Source organism: Schistocerca serialis, chromosome 6 (genome assembly GCF_023864345.2).
Source record: "Schistocerca serialis cubense isolate TAMUIC-IGC-003099 chromosome 6, iqSchSeri2.2, whole genome shotgun sequence".
Taxonomy (NCBI): domain Eukaryota; kingdom Metazoa; phylum Arthropoda; class Insecta; order Orthoptera; family Acrididae; genus Schistocerca; species Schistocerca serialis.
Window position 1 is genome coordinate 169,330,429 of NC_064643.1, and position 22,832 is coordinate 169,353,260.

Below are 22,832 nucleotides of genomic sequence, written 5' to 3' on the forward strand. Positions count from 1 at the left end.
CCTTGATGCCTCAGAACATGTCCTACCAACCGATCCCTTCTTCTGGTCAAGTTGCGCCACAAACTTCTCTTCTCCCCAATCCTATCCAATACTTCCTCATTAGTTATGTGATCTACCCATCTAATCTTCAGCATTCTTCTGTAGCACCACATTTCGAAAGCTTCTATTCTCTTCTTGTCCAAACTATTTATCGTCCATGTTTCACTTCCATACATGGCTACACTCCATACAAATACTTTCAGAAATGACTTCCTGACACTTAAATCAATACTGGATGTTAACAAATTTCTCTTCTTCAGAAACGCTTTCCTTGCCATTGCCAGCCTACATTTTATATCCTCTCTACTTCGACCATCATCAGTTATTTTGCTCCCCAAATAGCAAAACTCCTTTACTACTTTAAGTGCCTCATTTCCTAATCTAATTCCCTCAGCATCACCCGACTTAATTAGACTACATTCCATTATCCTTGTTTTGCTTTTGTTGATGTTCAACTTATATCCTCCTTTCAAGACATTGTCCATTCCATTCAACTGCTCTTCCAAGTCCTTTGCTGTCTCTGACAGAATTACAATGTCATCGGCGAACCTCAAAGTTTTTATTTCTTCTCCATGAATTTTAATACCTACTCCGAATTTTTCTTTTGTTTCCTTTACTGCTTGCTCAATATACAGATTGAACAACATCGGGGAGAGGCTACAACCCTGTCTTACTCCCTTCCCAACCACTGCTTCCCTTTCATGCCCCTCGACTCTTATAAATGCCATCTGGTTTCTGTACAAATTGTAAATAGCCTTTCGCTCCCTGTATTTTACCCCTACCACCTTTAGAATTTGAAAGAGAGTATTCCAGTCAACATTGTCAAAAGCTTTCTCTAAGTCTACAAATGCTAGAAACGTAGGTTTGCCTTTCCTTAATCTTTCTTCTAAGATAAGTCGTAAGGTCAGTATTGCCTCACGTGTTCCAGTGTTTCTACGGAATCCAAACTGATCTTCCCCGAGGTTGGCTTCTACTAGTTTTTCCATTCGTCTGCAAAGAATTCGTGTTAGTATTTTGTTTCAAGAAATATATGAATATATAGTGTACAAACTGCCAACAACAGCCACAATTTCCTTCTTCTTGTTGTCCACATATAAACTACTTTCGAAATGCTCAAATGTACTACAATAAATAAAAGTCTATAAAACGGCACACTGTACAATGTACTTACGGTGAGACAGTCACAATTAAATCCATTGGCTACAGCCTCTGCCTTGCCGAGGAGCACCCGGTCCTAGGTCCAGATAAACCATGAAAATCCACTGCATTAAGCCACACACAAACAGACCTGGCCTGCGGGCAGATTGGTGAAACTAGATCCAACGGGCGTGGCCTGAACATTAGTGGGAAACGATGGGCTTCAGACTGTCACGTGCAATTCATTAGAGATACCTGCATAAACGGCCTGCAGTTTTGGCCTGTTGCGGGAATCCACTTGTGTGGCCAGCCATTCACGTGTCACAGACAGCATGTTGATAAAATGAGACAGCAATGATCAATCCATGCAACAAATAACTTGTGCAAATACTCTGAGAATCAATACTATTGAGGATAGGTAGCAACTCACCATAAAGATGATTGCCGAGCTGCAGACAGGCATGTAGAAAAGACAATCACACTCTCACAACTAATTTTTCGGCCATAGGCTTTCATACAATCCTTAGACACAACTCACGCACACATGACTGCCACCTCGGGCCATTCATGCCTCCCTGCTTCTTGTCGGCAGCTACTAGGATAGCAGCAAGAAGTCAAGGCAGCACTGACTCCAAACTGAGGGTAGTGGTAAGAAGGAGAGAAGCAACAAGAATGAGGGAGTAGGAAATGGCACATGGCCTGCTGCACGTTGCCAGTGACGATGCATGACATCTCAATAAACAAATCATTTCATCTACTGAGACAAATGAGAGATTTTTCTAGTGTTTTTCTCAAATTTCCTGACATTTCCCTGATTTCTCCAACACATTCGAAACTCCCTGATTTCCAGAACTTGTGGCAGTCCTGGGACATACATATAAATCGGAAATCAAAACACCTTTTACTGTGATGAAAAAAGGGTAATTCCTAGTAAGTTCATCTGGGCCTGACACCTACTTGTCTAATATTTTCATGAATTTTTTTACTTGTTCCGTTTGCAACAACAATAACTAGTTTAAATTCCTTCCACATACTTCACACAGTTTTTCAAGGAAAACATAGTAAAGTTTTCAAAATGCTTAAACTGTGTCTGAAACTTTGGCAGAGAGGGTAGGGCACACAGAACTTATCAACAAATCACCATCATCTTTTCCACATACCAGAAAAAGAATGTATCTTTATGGGAAAAGGTAATAAGTCCACGCAACTTCTGGTAATACAGAAAATCAGCTTAAACTGTCATGACCAAAACAATGATTTCTTAAATATTGAAAATACTTTTAGACAAGAGTTGTTATCAGGCCAGTTTTTTTTATTGAAACTAAGTATTATGTGATTTTTAAAAAGGAAAAAAAAGTATGTGGTTTTGACAGACATAGGATGATTTTCATTTATATATTAAAATACTTGTAACAGTGTTCAGACGGTCTTTTAAAGTACATTACATAGACTGCTAAGATTTTGTACATGTTTTGTTAAAATAATAAAAGTACAGAGTCAAAAGTTCTAATTTTAATTGAAATATTTTCATTATTAATATTAAATTTATTTAGAGGTATCAAATGAGCATATATCAATGAGAATTATTCAATGCAGAAAAATGTTTAAATTTAAAACTACATGTTCAGCAGTGAATATACTTACAATTCTCAAGTAAAAGTTTTCTGTCTTGAATCCACTGTGAGAAATCAGATTCTGTTACCTTAATATTGTTTTCATTAAAGTGATACATTCTTCCGAACATGCTTGCTTCAGGCACACCAACAGAACATAAAATGTTTTCCAAAGGTACAAAACAAGTCTTCCTTCTCAGGCCAATTGAATAACACTGACAGTCCAGGTTGGTGGAGAAGAAGTAGGTGAGCATCTCAGTCTTCATCAGGTACATTCTTGATGTAAGCAAAGTACCACCTGTCATTGTATGTGGCTGCCACAAAAGAGTTTTGTTGAGGACGGGAATGTGTCCATTGCGGGGCACATTCACTGAATGAGAAAATCAAAGGAGGCTTTTCAGAACAAGTTACTTTTCTAACTTTTAATGAATGAAAGCGGTTTGTAATTGTGAAAAATACTGATACTAGATATTGTCCGGGTTGTCAAATCTCTTCTTGAGTTTCTACTGTAGGAAATCTACATTGATTTTCTCTAAGAAATGGAAAAATATATTTGCCTATATTAACCTTGCATGTGCAGTTGTTATTTGCACATCCTCTAGTAGAAGACTAGCTTTTCTCAACACGTTTTACAGTTCCTCTCAACCCATAACACACAATTTTGCTGTGGCTAGTAGCAAAAAAGGAATGTTCCACGTCAATTGAAAAATCACTTTTTTAAAGCTTTTTCTATTTTTATATTGAGCAGCATGTCCATCAGTGAAACAATGCAGTTGCTTGACTCATGTGCAGTGTTCAGCCAACCACTTAACAATTTCTTTCTGAACAGCATTTACAAATCCTATATCATGATCCATATCACTTATAAAGCAGTGCTTTGGCATTGTCGATTTACTTTCCTAATTTATCACATAAACAGAAATGGAGTGGATTGTACAGTGCTTCTTATCCAGTAGTAACTCTAGATTTCATTCTGAGTTACAAAGCTGCAGTTTTCTGCAAAATCCATTAACACAATTGCTTTTCTCAGGGTTAAATTTCCTTTCAAGTTTTTATAGGCCCTTGCCCGACACTTAGATATAAGTGAGTGTGGTTTTCAAGTGCCTGTACCTTTGTTGCCAACAAATCAGTGTATTCTCTAACAGTTGCAGATTGCTGTAGCAATTCAATACGATGGTGTGTGTTAATCCACTGACTGTACTCAATTTCATCGTCAATATTTTTGTAAGATAATTTTTGTTTCAAAAATTCTAACAATTTGTCATCACTGGGACAATCATCATAGTGATTAAGCTTGTGGTCATAGTTCTCTCAGTTACTTATAAGAAGCTTTATAAGTTTTTTATATGTTTACAAAATGTGTTCCACATGCAAAAGCAGTTTTACATTTTGGTGGCTACCACAGACATGCAGTGAATGAGTGCCTGCAGCAGAAGCTAAGATACACCCCTTTGCTCTTGGTGAACAAATTTACAAAAACCAATATTAATGTTTGGGATCTGCCATTTAAAACAATAATTTAGTTCCCTTAGGTTGCAGAGGATAAGTCTTTTTTACATATAAACATTCTTTTGAATGCAAACTTTGTGTTCTGCTGCTGGTACCATTCAAATATATTCATTGTTTTGCTAAAAATCAGTGACAACCTTACAAATTCATCAGTGATCATTTTATCTCTTTTGGCTTACAAACTTATAAAAAAACTCACTTGTCTTTACAGGTGCCCTGCCCACTGAACTACGTATCCACTAACACTGAATCCCAACATTTGTTTCTTTTGAGCAAGAGGGAGGAGCTAAAATTAAAACGTGAATTCTTTCATATCTCCTTACACCAACCACTTCTCCTTTTATTAACAATATCATGGCAGCAAAATCTTTGGCTTTCTTCACAATTTCATCCTCCCTTTTACCTTGCCTATTGTCGGAAGTTTCAACACTGCAATCCAAAGCCTGGTACTCTATTTCTTCCAAGATGTGCTTCACTTTTTCTAGCTTCCGTTTGTCATATGACGCCTTGCTGTAATTTGGAATGGAATGAAGTTTTAAGGGAGAGCACTCCAAATCATCTAAAGTTTTATTTGCATCCTTGATACTTTCACTATTTAGTACTGACTCATGACATGTCGCCTCCGAGTCACTGGCATCATTTTCATTTCCATAACTGATTTCAGTTTTTTGTCCCCAAATGTGTCCACAAATCTCACACCATGTTGTACAAAGTTTTTTGCCTGGTTTGAAATCAATTCTCTAGGCACTTAATGATTTAGAAAACTTAAAAATGTTAAAGAGCTTTTACTGAGGTGGAGGTTGTCAAATGACATAGCATTGTTAAGTAACTTTCCAACACTAAATGAATTCATATTTTCCACTGTTAAGTATCTGAACACTACTTCAGTTAAACACAAACTACATTACGAATAGAATAATAAATGGCTGCTGCATAAACAAATATGACCTATCTCACAGAAAGGTAAAGAGCAACTGAGACCAAATGGACAGATTGTTGCATGTAAGTGTTGCTCAACAATACATGGCAGTGACTTCTGCAGTGTTTTCATTTATGTTCAGGTTTCAAGCAAGCTACTGCAGACACACAGAACACTATCACAGTGAGCTGGTAGTTAGCTGCACAGATAAATGCAATATATTGTAGTCTTTCAAAAATCACTTAATTAATAAAATCAAATAAATTTTTCACACTTAAAATTAATTTGTCTGCCTAGAATAACTGATATTTAAGTTGCTAATTTGGGACCCCTGGATCCGAGGCTGCGGGCATCAAACCTGGCTGAACTTACTTGGAATAACTCTTTTTTTCTTTCATCACAGTAAAATTTTTTTTATTCTCAATTTAATTGTGTCCATTCACACAAAACCCATTAATATTTTTATTTTACTAGAACGCTTACAATCTTAGGCATTTTTTAAGACCAAAACTAGGTTCCCAGCAAGCTGGCAAAATCTAGTATAAGTGTTTTTCAACATTTTAGTAATTTTTCCAAAAATTGTGATATACATTATACTTTTTTTGTAATTTTTATGTTAAGTACCACTTTGCACGGACATTCTCACAAAGCCAAATTAGTTATCACTATAATGAAAATTCAATATAAAAAAAGGTTTAGCCTGAGACTACAAAGAATTTGCAGAAGTTCCTTATAGGAATATGCAAATATACAAAGTTTCAAAAATTTGAAGTGGGGGGGGCCTCCAAGTCTTAGAATTATTGTCATTTCACATGGAATGACCCTCTTCCTTTCCTTGTAGCTTTTGTACTGCACTAACTAAATTTGTCCAACTCCTTTCTAAATTATCTACACTGAAGATACAAAGAAACCGGTATACCTGGCTAATATCGTGTAGGGGCCCCAAAAGCACACAGAAGTGCCACAACACGATGTGGCATGGACTTGACTAATGTTTGAAGTAATGCTGGAGGGAATTGACATCATAAATCAAGCAGTGCTGTCCATAAATCTGTAAGAGTATGAGGGGGTGGAGATTTCTTCTGAACAGCATGTTGCAAGGCGTTCCAGATATGCTCAATAATGTTCATGTCTGGGGAATTTGGTGGCCAGCAGAAGTGTTTAAACTCAGGAGATTGTTCCTGCAGCCACTCTGTAGCAATTCTGGATGTGTGGGGTGTCACATTGTCCTGCTGGAATTGCCCAAATCCGTCGGAATCCACAATGCACATGAATATATGCAAGTGATCAGACAGGATGCTTACGTACGTGTCACCTGTCAGAGTCGTATCTAGGGGTAACAGTGGTCCCATATCACTCCACCTGTACATGCCCGACACCATTACAGAGCCTCCACCAGCAAGAACAGTCCCCTGCTCACATGCGTGGTCCATGGATTCATGAGGTTGTCTCCATACCCGTACAGGTACATCCACTTGATACAATTTGAAACGAGACTCATCCGACCAGGCAACATGTTTCCAGTCATCAACAGTCCAATGTCGGTGTTGATGGGCCCAGGGGAGAGACAAAGCTTTGTGCTGTGCAGTCATCAAGGGTACACAGGTGGGCCTTTGGATCCAAAAGCTGATATTGAAGATGTTTCGCTGAATGGTTCACACTCTGACACTTGTTGATGGCCCTGAATTGAAATCTGCTGCAATTTGCAGAAGGGTTGCACTTCTGTCACATTGAACAATTTTCTTGTTGTCATTGGTCCCATTCTTGCAGGATCTTTTTCTGGCCACAGCAGTGTCAGAGATTTGATGTTTTACCAGATTCCTGATACTCACGTACACTACTGGAATGGTCGTACGGAAAAATCCCCACTTCATCGCTACCTTGGAGATGCTGTGTCCCACCCCTCATGCGCCTTAACTATAATACTACATTCAAATTCACTTAAATCTTGATAACCTACCAACGTAGCAGCAGTAACCGATCCAACAACTGTGCCCAACACTTGTTGTCTTATATAGGCGTTGCCGACTGCAGTGCCATATTCTGCCCGTTTACATATCTTTGTATTTGAATACATGCCTTTATCAGTTTCTTTGGCACTTCAGTGTGTAACAGATCATAATGTGTACAGGATTTGGACAAAAATATGGATGAGCAAAAAAACACATGAAGAATATGGCATAGGCAAACTGTCAGTCAAAACAGCTTCCATTTAGTTTGGAATGGATAAATGCAGGTTCTACATGCTTTTAAAGTGAATCTTATACCATTTTTCCTGCAAAACAGTGGACGAGGATAGTGACCACGCACCCTTCTTTCCAAAGAAGACCACAAAGGCTCAATAATATTGAAATCTGGTGACTGTAGTTAGTGGAGATGCAACAATTTGTCCTTGTGCTCCCAAAACCAGTCCTGTGTGACCAGTGACACTGCCATCTAGGAAAACAGCATCACCACTGGGGAACAAACAATATACCACGGGATGGACCGAAGTGGTCACATAAACCTTGGTAGTAAAGCAACTTTACAGAGTACCATTAGCCCATGGAAAATCATCACATAACCACTAACACGTTTCACTCATGGGATATAAACTAACTCAGCCAGAAGTTGTAAACGACGCGAAACAAGGGTATCTGACCAAATAACTTTCATCAATTGCTCCATAGTCAAGGTTTTATGGATTTGGCATCTTTTTTTTCCTGTTACAGTTATTTGCATCACTGATGAGTAGTATCGGAAATTGAACTACTTTGCCATCTTAAGTGCATGTATCTGTTACATTAACATTTGCACTCCCATATGTGGCTGTGTTTCATTTACATGCCTACTCTACATTTATGAAATAAACTCAACAGCAATACGAACACTAGCTAACAACTGCCTAGTTCAATTGCTAGCCACTGCACATCATCACAACCGTTGCACAATTTTTTCCTTCAGCCTGTGAAAGGTAAGTGTTTAGTTTGTCAATATTTTCTTCTGCTGGGGAAATTATATTAGTCTCTGACAGACTCACCAAACACTGTACTGAAATACACATTAATCCAGGCTCAACACTTTCATATTAATTATGGTATGGACAGAGCAACATAATTCAAGGAAAAAATGATTATATTAATGCTGCACAGACATAAAAAACAATGTCATCCACAATTAAAGACTTACATGCTACGCACTTTGAGGTTGGTGGCTTAGCTGCAGCCAAGTTCATTTTACAGTTGTTGACACAAGTAGCTGACAAGAAGTGTAGAACTCTTAATCACAACTCTGAAAAGTAAATGTTGCAAGGGCAAGGATGCACTGTCCATGTCTGATAATTAATAATAATTGTTGCTTGTAAGGTGGGAGAGACGGGGGAGAGGGAAGGGGAGGGATGAGAGATACAGAGGAAGAGGGGGCATGGGGAGGCGAGAGGGGGTGGGGGGTGGGGGGGGGGAGGGAGAAATATTTACCTGTAGTCGTTCTGGATCTGCATTCTGGCAGTCAATCAACTCCAAGAAGACAGCATCTTCCATGCCAGCAGATGCCTGCACGAGGCAATCAAGTGCCTTGTGATGATGACCAAGCTGTAATAATGCCAGTCCATGCAGATATTTCCGAGAACTTGCATAAGATTCACACCAGCTGTCCAGAAGTCGCATGTACTGTTGTACCAGTGTACACTGTCCCACTGATAACAGGAAGTTTGGAAGATCAAAGTTATTCCACACTGGCCATAACTGCTGACACAATAACGTTGTATATGCTAGCATTGAACTGTGCCACATGGAAAAGTCTTCAATTGCCCAGTAATCCAACCACGTTCTTGCTGGCACTGTATTGTTCCACTGCTGCAAATATGCTTCCAGCACCGTGACAGTTCTCTGGTATGAAGAGGAACGGGACAGAGAGGTGCTTGCTTCAGATGTAAAATAACTGTCATGAGCTGACGATGGAGGGCCTCCAAACATAATAGTCGTAGTACATGCCCACAGCAGAACAAAATATGACTGTGCAGCCAACACCACACTGGGGACCAAGGAATTATGCAAGACATCTGCATATTGTGAATCCACTATTTTGAACAGCAATTTCTTGTGGTAACACAGTAATAACTGCTGGAGCAAAAGAAGGCTCCTGCAAATTGAATACCTGACAGTAACAAATTGGTGCAAGCTCATTGCTATTGCAGGCACTGCCAGACTGCTGCTGTACACATATTTGAGAGATGGCCCCAAATCTCTAAATGCCTCCTTCGTATTCTCATATGCTTCCCCTCTCAAAGAACATTGTTTCAGTGTGAGAGTATCAATGAGCAACACAAGTGTGGAATACAAATTTTTTATCCCATTCAATTTCTTTCCAATATTTATTAAGAAGTCATTGTCATACACAGCTCGTTCTGCAGTGAGTTCGTGTAACATAGCTTCTGCCACCTGGTCTGGACTCTTTTGTTGCTGCATTTGCTCCATGAAATGCTCTTTCATATCTTCAGGTAGCCTCTCTTCTAATGCGATCAATACTGACATCAAAAGAATCAAGTCCTGCATGACATCATATTGTTTTCGCTCTGGAGGAAGAAGGTGAAATGTCTGTTTGGCTATTAATTCCGATCCTGCCAGTAACATGTATTCTAATGTTTCCATTGGTCTCAATAGGGAATATTCCTGTTTCTTGACTAGCACTATTCCAGAACTATGTAAAGGTAACAAACCAAGTGGACGAGTATGTGCCTCATATAGCTGAACACAGCAAGAATAAAAACGTAGCCACGTCTGGTACACCAAGTCCAATTTATCAATGTCATTGAGCTCCTTGTTCAGTGGATCTTTATCAATTTCAGCCTCAATTGCTAATATAACAATCTGTTTCAGCCGCCTCAGTGACAAAGAATAAGAAGCAGTAACTGTGCTACGGCGAAAAATGGTCACAGCTTTTGTAATGACAGACAGAGGAAATCTTCCCGGATAAAATATGTAATTCAGACACTCTTCCGCAATATCCATGCCAGCAGATACACACGCTTCAATACTCGGCAATTTTTCTAATAAAGAAAATTGCCAGCCATGATCTTTGTAGTTCAGTACGATGCTCGATACAAGTGTGTTACCTTCTGTTGTACGCCACAGAGCCCATATGCGCTGTGATCCTATGGAAAGATCAATTAAATCATGTGGCAGAGCATCAATAACAAATACATTTTCAAAGACAAATGTCCCTTCTCGGTTTACCAGCTTTATTAAATGCACTTCAGAGAACTGAGAAAAGTTAAGGTAAACACAAAGTGTACAGACACCTTCATCTATGCCAGAAGTCTTCTTCATAATATGAGGCTGCACACCTTCTGTGGGTCGCACACCATTAACTGTTTTATTAGAAGCAATATCAATTTCTGCAAGACAGTCCGAGCTGTTGCACGACCACATTCGGAGAACACCATCTCGATGAAGGCTAAATAGGCCATAGTCAACATCAAATGCGTGTAGTACCATACTCACAGCCATTTCGTAGGCAGTTTTACCACGCAGAATTCCCTTCAAAAATCGAGGAAAAATTGAAGTCTCTTTTATTTCTTTTAAATCTACTTCACCGTTTTTGTCCATATCAACCAGCGTGATAGTCCCCGTTGAATAAGCTAACGCAAATAAACATGATTTGTTCATTGTAAACAGAGACGCAGCACAGTGGGGCAATGGTGAATTTGTTGTTGTATGATCAATAACATAAAATGTACTGGGATCTTTTGCTGCACTCAGTGAGGCATCATGGAAAATGGACTTAAGTGATAAATCAGGATGATGTTTAGTAATATAATCCACACTATACATCTCATTTGGATGTGGGAAAGACAGCTTATGCACACTAGAGACTGTTGTCACTAATATAACAACACGTGATTTTGTCTCAAAAATGGAAATTCCTTCCAGTATTGGAGAATTTTGAAACTTGTAACGCACACTGTCACCAGCTAAATTAAAATCCAAACTATTTTCTGCAATTTCAAGGACATCATGACAGATGCGCCAGTATATAAATCTATTTCTCGTAAATGTACCATTAACGTCTTTATATGAGTAGCCCCCCGACTTCTCTGGTACTTTTATGTCCCTCAAAGTGCTTTGTGAACTTCCTACATTTACTGTGATCTCTTTCCACTTTTCAGCTGTTGTTCTGTGGGGTAGCACTTCTCTGAAACTCAAGTTGTAGGTACCAACAGTGCTGAGGCTCTCCATGTTGAATATCCTGTCCAAATAAATCTGTGTAATGTGTGTCCTTTATGGCAGCTTCAGTAGCTGAAACAGACAGAACAGAATTCCTGTAGTTTTTGTACATGAAAGCCACTAGTAATAAAACTAAACAATACTTGTAAGTAATAATGGTGAATGGACTGAGTGAATAACTGTAAAAAATACATAAATAAATAAAAAATAAAATAAAAAAGTGCACTTATAGATTGAGAATCTGGCACAGAAATGATACAACAAATTATTACTTGTGTTTTCAGCGGCATACACTCACCAGATATTAATGTCTGATGAGTAGCAACTTACTTGTTAATGTTCAAAAGATTTCATGAGGAAAATAAGTTTCGGTAAAACAAAGATATCTGCAAGACTAGTTAAAAATCAATAATAATAATAATAATAATAACATTCCTTGTACATGCAAATGTGTACCCACCACTAATTTTCTACATTATTGCTATGGCAATAGTTCTTAGACGCCTTTAATCAAAGAAACTTGTAATCTATGACAATAAGTTGATGACCTTATTTTTGCTCTCTTTGTTTCACCATTTGTCATCATTATGTAAACACTACTCAGCACAAAATCACTTGAGATGCTGAAAGACGTGATTAGCAATGACAGTTGAAGGAAGGAAACTGTTATTAGTCAGGAGCAGAGATATCACTGCCTGTGCCAAACAGATACACCTTAAACAAAATGTGTCCAAACTGCCGTTGTACCTGTTCTAAACTTTAGGCTTCAACTGGTGCCCAGAAATTGACGCCTAATGACTTGTTTTGCCTGATCCATGCTTGAGAGTAGTACTCTCGTCAGGTCTTGGGCAGTTAAGCCAAGATCCCTGTGTCCTGCATCACATCCTGTCCCCCTATAATGCTTATGCTTAACAGGCACATTATGATTACAGAGGACTGGTGCCACAGGCCAGTCCACAGCTTGGGTACCATGAGCTCGTAGTGCCTGCACACCAAAGTGTTCCAGTATGATAATGCATAAGAATCCATTACAAATAAAAATCATACAAGTGCGCAAAATAGAATTAAAGAAAATTATTTGCATGGATATGATTTCTGTGCACAAGAAACTTTGTCTGCAAGTTACAACTGCTCTATGCTGCTCCTGCTTTCCTCCTGACACAGTCTGACAGTGAAATGGGATTTTCTATATGGCTTCGGTTGGAGCTAAAGATGCTCTCTCCACACCTTCCTTTATGTGTCATATTAATAATGGTTGAATAACACTAACTACTCAATAAAAAGAAATAAATAATGTGTATACTCAACAGATAGTTATGTAGTAAATCTGCATTATAAAACAACTCAGAATGCTGTGGTTCCTTTTGTATCAAATCAATTAGATTACACCTAGTTTTGACTGGAAGGATAGTCTGCAATGTTGTTAGCTCTCTCATATAGACTAATTGGGAAAGGATGATGAAGACATACTAATCATGAAATAATTCTGATGTGCTTGCAGCGGATAATTAAATGAAGGCAACAGGGAGTTATTCAGAAATAAATGCCACAGGTGTTCTCAGCTGTGTTCCATATCAGATTTATAAGGAGGCTACTAGATTTCAACCACAAATACTAATAGAATTAAAAAAAGGCCTTTTAGAAGAAACCATGCACTTGTAGGTCAGAAATCAAATCCACATACGCTTAGAGACATTTATTTTCCTTCGATTAACGTCGGAAATAAAACGCTAAACAAAAAACGAAAAACAAACAATAAACATCACATCAGAGAAATCAGTTACTCGTCCAAAGAACAAACAACACACTTCACTGGTCAATCTCTTTTCCCCACACAGCCCCCCCCCCCCCTTTAAAGTACGGAGCACCTGGAATGTAGGAGTACTTGAATTTGACTTGTCGTCCAGCTCTTGTACAGATGACCTGTTGATGTGAGCACAGGTGTGACTGGTTGCTCTATAGTCCTCTTGCATCTTGGTGTTGTCTCTTCAGTTCGAATGGGTGTAGGCTCGCCTGACCCTTGATAATCCTGAACTGGAAGAGTGTTTTAATGCATTGGCGATGGTAAGGTCCATGCTGGTTTCACTCTTTCAATGGAAAACGCGACAACTTTTTCAATTTTGCGAGATGTCTATAGTATGGGCATTATGTCACAGTATTTGAAAGGGCCCAGTATAAGGAGGTTGTAGGGTAGCCCGTAAGGCGTCTGTGAGCAATATGACGTGCGCACAATCCGTCGAGGCTTTGTGCATGAAAACCAGATGTTCACCATGGCGGGATGCTGGTGGCCCTCTCATTCTTGCTACAAGGTCGCGAATGCACTGTACCAGCAGTGGTAGCTCCATTTGTGGTTGTAGTGGTGCCACTGTGAGATAGTCTGCAAGAATTCTCAGTGGTTCTCCATAAACCATCTCCACCACTGATGCGCCTATATCACGCAGTCCATAAACCTAGAAGTACTAGTGGTAGTACCTCCGTCCAGCTTGAGGACCGCCTTCAGTGTTCTGTGCCACCTTTCCGCCATCCCGTTGCTTGTTGGGTGATAACTGGTTGTGTGAATCCACACAGTCTTGCTAATTCATTGTACAGATTAGACCTGAATTGTCGGCAAGATGCAGCGGCACAATTCAGCATCAGCTCCACCAAAAACTGTGATGCATGTTTGTCACCTTCTGTTGTGTCACTCATATTAGTAGCTGCTACACATGTCATAGTGGTTGATTCCAATGAGGCATATGCTCTATCAGTTACTTGCAGGAATTTATTCAATAGTTGTCCTTCATATGCTATTAATGTCAACTGTAATTGAGTCGGAAACTATTGTCGCCAGATATGTAGCAGCAACTCAGATATTATGCTACAGTCCGCTATCGCTCACAAATGTCTCCAAAACTCCAAAGGGACTTCTGTCTCCACGTTTCTCCTGGTAAAGCACTTGTGAAAGCCTCTGCTCGGGTAGCTTCATGCGGTAGCGAAGTCTTCAGGGCGAGGTATGCTTGTTGATGGGGTGGGTGTAGAAACACATTGGAAACTATTATCGTCACTGTCTGGTGCAAACTGCTAATTACCAGTGTAAATTGTTCACAGTCCTCTGTGATCCATTGTTGTGCGAAAAAGCTTTCCAAAATCGCAAACCATACGTCTGGTTGTGATCGTGTAAATGGAGCTCCCTGCAATTGTAGACATGGCGCAGTTGGCATGAACAAAAATGTATACAGAAAATTTTCGGCACGCGTGTGCACTCACGGCGCTGTCGTTATTGCTGAGTTTGTGATATCGTCGCGTCCGTCTTGCTGTCATCTCTCAGCGTCGACTGCTCTTAAACTTCAATCTCTTTTTGCAGCTGCAGGATCTCGTCATTGACGGTTTGCAAAAAATTATTTGTGCCTTGCCATGTTTAACGGATGTAATCAAAAAATGTTGTTGCAACTTACACTGGTCTTGTTTTCAGGGTCATCAATTATGTAGATCAAAAATCAGATCCACATACACTTAGAGACATTTATTTTACTTGGATTAACATCAGAAGTAAAACTCTACACAAAGAACAAAGAATAAACTTCAAACCAGAGAAATCAGCTACTCGTCCAAAGAACAAACAATGCACTTCGCTGGTCAGTCTCTCTTTCCTATAAGCTATATGGTGGGGCAGTCAATGTGTAGATGCAGAAGGTAATGTCATTTCTCCCACCCATCACACAGCCATATTTTGTTACAACTCATGAGAAGGCTTCATCACAGCTGTGAACAAATGAATGCTGTTGTCACAAATCTACTCCTATTGTGATCATCATACATGTAGAAGTATAAAAAACCAATGACTATTAAACATCAGTAAAAGTTATCTATTGGATGCCCCTTGCATTTTTCAATATGGTGTGGATGTAAACATTAGGCTTCGCTACCAGTGAATTTGTTGTCACAACCAAATTTTCTTCCCATCACATTTGTTGATTTCCCAATTCACAACCAGTTTGTCACCTGCCAACCTAACTTACATCTAGAGCATGTAGATCAGTCTGGCACCACTACCAAGATTTTGGGAGGGGGGGGCCGGGGGGGGGGGGGGGGTGGAGGGAGGATGAAATCCATAAGTTTAGGCATATGTGTCAATATTGTTCCAAGTTCACTATGAAATTGCATTCTACAAGGCTCACTCAGGGTCAACAACACAGCAGTGCTATATTACTGTTGTATCATATTTGAAATTGGAAATGATCTAAAATAAGAGATGTTTCAGAAGGAATAGTACATAAATATATAACATGCATCCTATTTTTATTGGTTACAGAGAAATAACAGTTAGAATGTAACCCAAGCATTCACAGGAATAACTGAAGGCAAATCGTAATATTATAATTCGATTTTCATAAATTTCACCTTCGACTTCAATGCGATCCTGAATTCTCTTGACACCACCACATGAAGCTCTTCTAATGTCATCCTTTAATTCTTTTACACGAGCAGCCCTATTAATTACCCAAACAATCTATTAGTCTCTTATGTTTACTTTTCCCCTTTCAACCACCGCTACAGTCAAAAACCTAAAGGGGTAAGGTCCAGGGACCCTGGTTGACTATTTCTAGGAGTGCATAGTTTCACAGGGATATGACTATCTATACTGTCATACCATAAAGGCATTAGGGTTTTGGTCAGACCACTGATACGAGTTACAAGTGTTACTGATACTGTCACGAATTGCTTCCATCAGTAAACAATACTGATAGGATTACTTGGCGATTTGGAATTAGGCTGTCAAAAAGTTTCAAGTGTCTACCTTCATCTCTTTCTCAAAAGTGTAAGATGCACTGCAGATGATAAGGCTAGAGGGGCTGTTCAAGTATACATCCACAACATACTTGGTGTGGAAAACTGATACAGTGCCTGTAAAAATTCTGAAGGATTATGTTCAACCAATAACAGAGGGTGAGTCAAAAAGGACTTTGCTTCTTTGGATGAATGTAGAAATTTATTGAGATAACTTACAGAATCAGTAGAGGCTTCATTTTGTACAAAACAACATCAAGTTGCACATAATAGTGACAAGTGTCATTTCAGTTCACTATGACTAACACCTGTGATGTGGCAAGCATTCCACCAGCAACCAATTTCTTCCCACAATCATTGCAGGAAATCGGACGTAACTTGTGCAATCGTCTCAACAAAGTTCTTGTGCCAAGAGCAAATTTTACACCTACTTTGAGGCTCTTTAGCATATTTGGAAAATTGTGAAATTCATGCCAAACAGTTGTTTCAGAACTTGTTTAATGAAAACAAAACATTCATAAAACACACTCTCCATCAGTGAAATTAACCATTCTATCTGTGCACTGTGCTGGCATTCCTCATGGCGGAACGAGGTACTGATGCACTATGTGAATCAAACTTTGTGCTGTTTGCTACAAAATGACATCTACCAATTCTGTAATTTATCTCAATACATTTCTACGTCATTCCAAATTTGTAAAGTCCTTCTTGACTCACTCTGTTTGATGTCTCCTACTTCATCTGTTCTGCACATGGAACATTCTGCTAAAATTTGACAACTGGGCACTGTACCAGTCTTAGGCAGTTTAGTGAAAACCTGAAAAAACACACTTGAATCTGGTTTTAGGAAGTAGTTTACAGTATTCTATACTGGCAGCCGCAGTACTTCCATTACAAAATTCGCACACAAATATAATACCAGCACACTCAACATATGTAAATACATGCGGCACTTTTAAATAATGTAGTAGACTTGGTCAACAAATCACAATCACAGTTGAAAAACTCAGTTGTGTAAACTCAAGCAATGCTCCATGTCTTGAACTTCAAAACAGAAATGACAATCAATAAATAAGTCCCTAGAGCGAAAACTTATCACTGTAACAACTAAAAATGTTTTATTCTAATTAATCTTTACACCCATCTCCTATAATACATACTATTCCTTCTGAAATACCCTGCATACTATTTGCCCAAGTGTTTCCAATTTCTGCTGACCAGGCACGTAACCGATATCCGTACTGAGGAGGAAGAAAGAAAAAAGCTAAGGGACATACAACTTTCACTTCTACTTTCGTTCACCAATTTTCCTGCTCCCAAGTACAGTGCTCCAATTATAAAATCAAAAGTGAATATGCAGTAGCATAGTTTGTCTGTTACAGGTATAATATGTATATAGGCTTTGCCCATGCAAAGAACTGCATTGACGTAATTGTTGTTTTCAGATTGTAAGTGGTTATTGATGACAAATTTCTTAAGGAAGTGGATCAATGCTGTACACACTTCCGAGTGAAACAAAAGGCCCACACTCCCATTACAATTAAAATGCATGTTTTACATTGTAATAGACCCTATTGTTTACAGAGTTATCCATCTGCATGTGTAACTGATGAAGGAAGTGTCAAGAAGTTTTACTTCACTACAATTTTAGCTTAGAGATTTTCATCTAATTTCGTCAACAAAGCTCTAAAGAGAGCCTGTCAAAACAGACTGTTGCGTCTCTATTTATAAAAACAAACATCAAAATACACATAACAGCCATTAAAGGGACATCATCATTGCGTGTGTGTGTGTGTGTGTGTGTGTGTGTGTGTGTGTGTGTGTGTGTGTGTGAGAGAGAGATATTAGGGAGGGGGGTATTACAGAGGCGTCCAATTCCACCCATCTGCTTTGACCAGTGACGTCATCAATACGCGGAAATGGACGTTCTAAGCATCTCCAATATGGTGACTATGTTGTCACTACATACACATGGCAACAATCACGAAAGGACATATAAAGAAGACAATAACATCTTCCTCTAAAAATAAAATCATACCAATGGGACAGCCACGGCAATTTGGAAGTTTTATGGTGGGGGGGGAAAAAAAAAAAAAGATGATGTGACTTACCAAACGAAAGCGCTGGCACGTCGATAGACACACAAAAACAAACAAACATACACACAAAATACTAGCTTTCGCAACCAACGGTTGCTTCGTCAGGAAAGATGAAGCAACCTGACGAAGCAACCGTTGGTTGCGAAAGCTAGTATTTTGTGTGTCTATCGACGTGCCAGTGCTTTCGTTTGGTAAGTCACATCATCTTTGTGTGTATATATATATATATATATATATATATATATATATATAGAGAGAGAGAGAGAGAGAGAGAGAGAGAGAGAGAGGGAAACATTCCACGTGGGAAAAATATATTTAAAAACAAAGATGATGTGACTTACCACACGAAAGCGCTGCCAGGCCGATACAAACACATACATACACACAAAATTCTAGCTTTCGCAACCAACAGTTGCCTCGTCAGGAAAGAGGGAAGGAGAGGGAAAGACGAAAGGATTTGGGTTTTAAGGGAGAGGGTAAGGAGTCATTCCAATCCTGGGAGCGGAAAGACTTACCTTAGGGGGAAAAAAGGACGGGTATACACTCGCACACACACACACACACACACACACACACACATATCCATCCACACATATACAGACACAAGCAGACATATGCAGAGGCAAAGAGTTTGGGCAGAGATGTCAGTCGAGGCGGAAGTGCAGAGGCAAAGATGTTGTTGAATGACAGGTGAGGTATGAGTGGCGGCAACTTGAAATTAGCAGAGATTGAGGCCTGGTGGATAACGGGAAGAGAGGATATATTGAAGAGCAAGTTCCCATCTCCGGAGTTCGGACAGGTTGGTGTTAGTGGGAAGTATCCAGATAACCCGGACGGTGTAACACTGTGCCAAGATGTGCTGGCCGTGCACTAAGGCATGTTTAGCCACAGGGTGATCCTCATTACCAACAAACACTGTCTGCCTGTGTCCATTCATGCGAATAGACAGTTTGTTGCTGGTCATTCCCACATAGAATGCGTCACAGTGTTGGCAGGTCAGTTGGTAGATCACGTGGGTGCTTTCACACGTTGCTCTGCCTTTGATCGTGTACACTTTCCGGGTTACAGGACTGGAGTAGGTCGTGGTGGGAGGGTGCATGGGACAGGTTTTACACCGGGGGCGGTTACAAGGGTAGGAGCCAGAGGGTAGGGAAGCTGGTTTGGGGATTTCATAGGGATGAATTAAGAGGTTACGAAGGTTAGGTGGACGGCGGAAAGACACTCTTGGTGGAGTGGGGAGGATTTCATGAAGGATGGCTCTCAATTCAGGGCAGGATTTGAGGAAGTCGTATCCCTGCTGGAGAGCCACATTCAGAGTCTGATCCAGTCCCGGAAAGTATCCTGTCACAAGTGGGGCACTTTTGGGGTTCTTCCGTGGGAGGTTCTGGGTTTGAGAGGATGAGGAAGTGGCTCTGGTTATTTGCTTCTATACCAGGTCGGGAGGGTAGTTGCGGGATGCGAAAGCTGTTGTCAGGTTGTTGGTGTAATGGTTCAGGGATTCCGGACTGGAGCAGATTCATTTGCCACAAAGACCTAGGCTGTAAGGAAGGGACCGTTTGATGTGGAATGGGTGGCAGCTGTCATAATGGAGGTACTGGTGCTTGTTGGTGGGTTTGATGTGGACGGACGTGTGAAGCTGGCCATTGGACAGGTGGAGGTCAACATCAAGGAAAGTGGCATGGGATTTGGAGTAGGACCAGGTGAATCTGATGGAACCAAAGGAGTTGAGGTTGGAGAGGAAATTCTGGAGTTCTTCTTCACTGTGAGTCCAGATCATGAAGATGTCATCAATAAATCTGTACCAAACTTTGGGTTGTCAGGCCTGGGTAACCAAGAAGGCTTCCTCTAAGCAACCCATGAATAGGTTGGCTTACGAAGGGGCCATCCTGGTACCCATGGCTGTTCCCTTTAATTGTTGGTATGTCTGGTCTTCAAAAGTGAAGAAATTGTGGGTCAGGATGAAGCTGGCGGTCGCATATAACAATATCTTCTGTAAGTTATAAATTATCAATCATCAACATAAAACATAATATGGAAATAAACTTATTGGATAAATTATGAATGTAAAAAACGATGTGCAGGCAACACCAGATGTTGATGGATAACACGAGCAAAACTGTGGCGCATTCAGCCTATTAATGCCGGACATTGGCTCTGACCAATGATGAGAGAGTGGTGTGGCATGTGATCCATATGTGCACAACAGAAATAGAAAACACCAATGACAATTTTGGAAATGCCACATATTTCACCCCCCTTGCATTTTTCAACCTGGCAAAAGCATAAACATTAGGTTTCACTAACAATCAATTTGTTACCACAACAAGACTTTTAGCTTTCACATTGTTTGGCTTTGCTAATTCACAACTAGGCTAGGTTTTCATCTTCCAATCTAACATAGTTCATGGGTTGTAATGCAGATTAGTCTGCCGCCACAAGGAAGATTTTAGGGGGATCCAATACTTTCTATTATGTTTTGGGATAGTGACAGACTATTCATAGCATACCGAGGTCTAAGTTAAGGTGGAGCGTGGCTGTCTGTTCACAAAATCAATGAATTTGAACACAAAATCTGAATTGTGGTGATACATTTAATCTGTGTTGTAGACTGATGCCTAAATTAGCTTCAGAGGTGACACATTTATTGCGAACTGCCAATGTCAAGAGATGTGATGCCATGAGAATAACTAATTCTTGTTACGCATATAACATTTCAGTGAATGGTTTATGTCCACCAATTTAATGATGCCAAGGGTCGCAGCATAATGGCGGTATTGGCAGTTTCAGTATTTCCAGAAATAATTTAGGTACAGTGATGTCAAAGTGAATTCTCATTTAAAAAGTAGGCTAGCCCGTATAATTTCATCATACATTCTATTTAGTAAAATATTCAAGATATGAGTAAAGTCTTAAACGACAATACGTTACTGGATAGTAAATAAAATGGCTTTTGAACAGCTGTAGCCTATGGATTGAAAAAAATTACTTAGGCCCACTCAGAAGAATTCAACTTTTGATACTTCAAGTTATGGAATTCTTTTTGTTTAACATGAGGCACGTTAAATTCATATATGAAGTAGACTATTGCAAGATTATGTTTAAAAAATGAAAATACGTCCCGAAATCAACATTCGGATTGGTGTTTGATGCAAAAACGTTGAAGTGGATATGACTGTCAAATAAAGGCATTGGTAACAGACTGAACTGTTGCATAGCCAAATGTTTAGTTCACGCCATATCATAAAACACGATTTTTTATTTTTAACGCAATTTTCATCGTAAAAACTAACAGGCCTACTGCAAAGTAAATTCAGGAAAGGTCTATTTGATAATGAGAAGTCTTCGACGAGTATTTTGATGATGACAGAATACTTGAAGGTTGCAAACATGCCAAATTCGTCAATCCCTTCCATATGAAAAACATTCTTTAGGAGAAAGAAATTTGTTGCAGATTCGAAATCTTTTCAAACTGGGGTGTGATTACACTTAATAAATCAATATGTTACATACATCAATACCAGTATAATGTAAAGCTGTGTATATTTGTGAACAGGCAGTGGGTGACAGTTTGCTATCCAAAAATATCTTACTAAAGCTGTAAAATCTAACAGACATTACATTTGCTTCGAGTGTTACGAGTTGATGTTCACCCTGCCGACGTTTGAAATGACTTAAACCTACTTAGCAATACAATCAACAGTAAGGATTCCATTTGAGCCCCGTGTAAACAATCTACTGATGGTGTTAAAACGTAAACTGTTAACATTTAAACGAATTATACAATGCAACTACTGAATTTAATCAAAATACGTGCTCACAAAGCATCTGCCATGCTTGATTCATACTTACAAAGTTCACATGATTTTCAGTTGATGCTCAGACGGTCAATCCATGCACAAAATCCCCATCAATAACACAACAAGGCAGATAATCACACAGCATAACGTGTTGAGATCTCACACGAAAACTTATGGTTCCTGACAAAAACTTTTAAGACTGAAATGATGGACCTACACAGGTTAAAACAAATCACACACACTACAGTTAGTGGTTCTTACAGTACCGCCAGTCCACATTACACAATACTCCTTATCGTATGGATATTTTATTGAATCGATAAAATGCATTCTACACATCCCAAAAATACAAAAGCAAAAATGTACATTCTAATTTTGTAACACACTCAACGTCGCGCCATAACCAAAGCTCTCCCACACACATCTTATCTTTGAGAAGCAACAGTGTAGTGGTGGGGGAGGTGTGCAGACAATAACAAGAATGTGAAGTCGAGTAAAGGAAGAATTTCATTTTTATTTGCACCTGGTGAACAACAAAGTGTGTAAAAAATTATTTCTACTTTACGATGTATCAAACTGTACATCTTATGTACATGCTTCTGCTGGTGTAACAGGGACTCCATAAAGATAATATATACTGCATGTGAAATTCAAAATTAACTACAATACTGTCAGTCCAGTCCCAGAAGCACCGTTGTATTTGGAGGTGATTTAGATTTAAAACAAAGTACATTCGGTACTGAAAAAAT

At 39.4% G+C, this 22,832-nt stretch overlaps 1 protein-coding gene across 1 annotated transcript in view; it reads right to left on the reverse strand.

The window, feature by feature from the left end:
- Positions 1-22,517, reverse strand: part of LOC126483946 (nuclear pore complex protein Nup160 homolog) — a 91,246-nt gene extending 68,729 nt beyond the window's left edge. The window contains exons 1-2 of the mRNA XM_050107233.1: positions 22,136-22,517; positions 8,673-11,492 (exon numbers count right to left, since the gene is read on the reverse strand). Of these exons, the coding sequence (XP_049963190.1) occupies positions 8,673-11,432 (2,760 nt within the window). The 5' untranslated portion in view covers positions 11,433-11,492; positions 22,136-22,517. The remainder of the gene's footprint in view (positions 1-8,672; positions 11,493-22,135) is intronic.
- Positions 22,518-22,832: the final 315 nt, after the last annotated feature.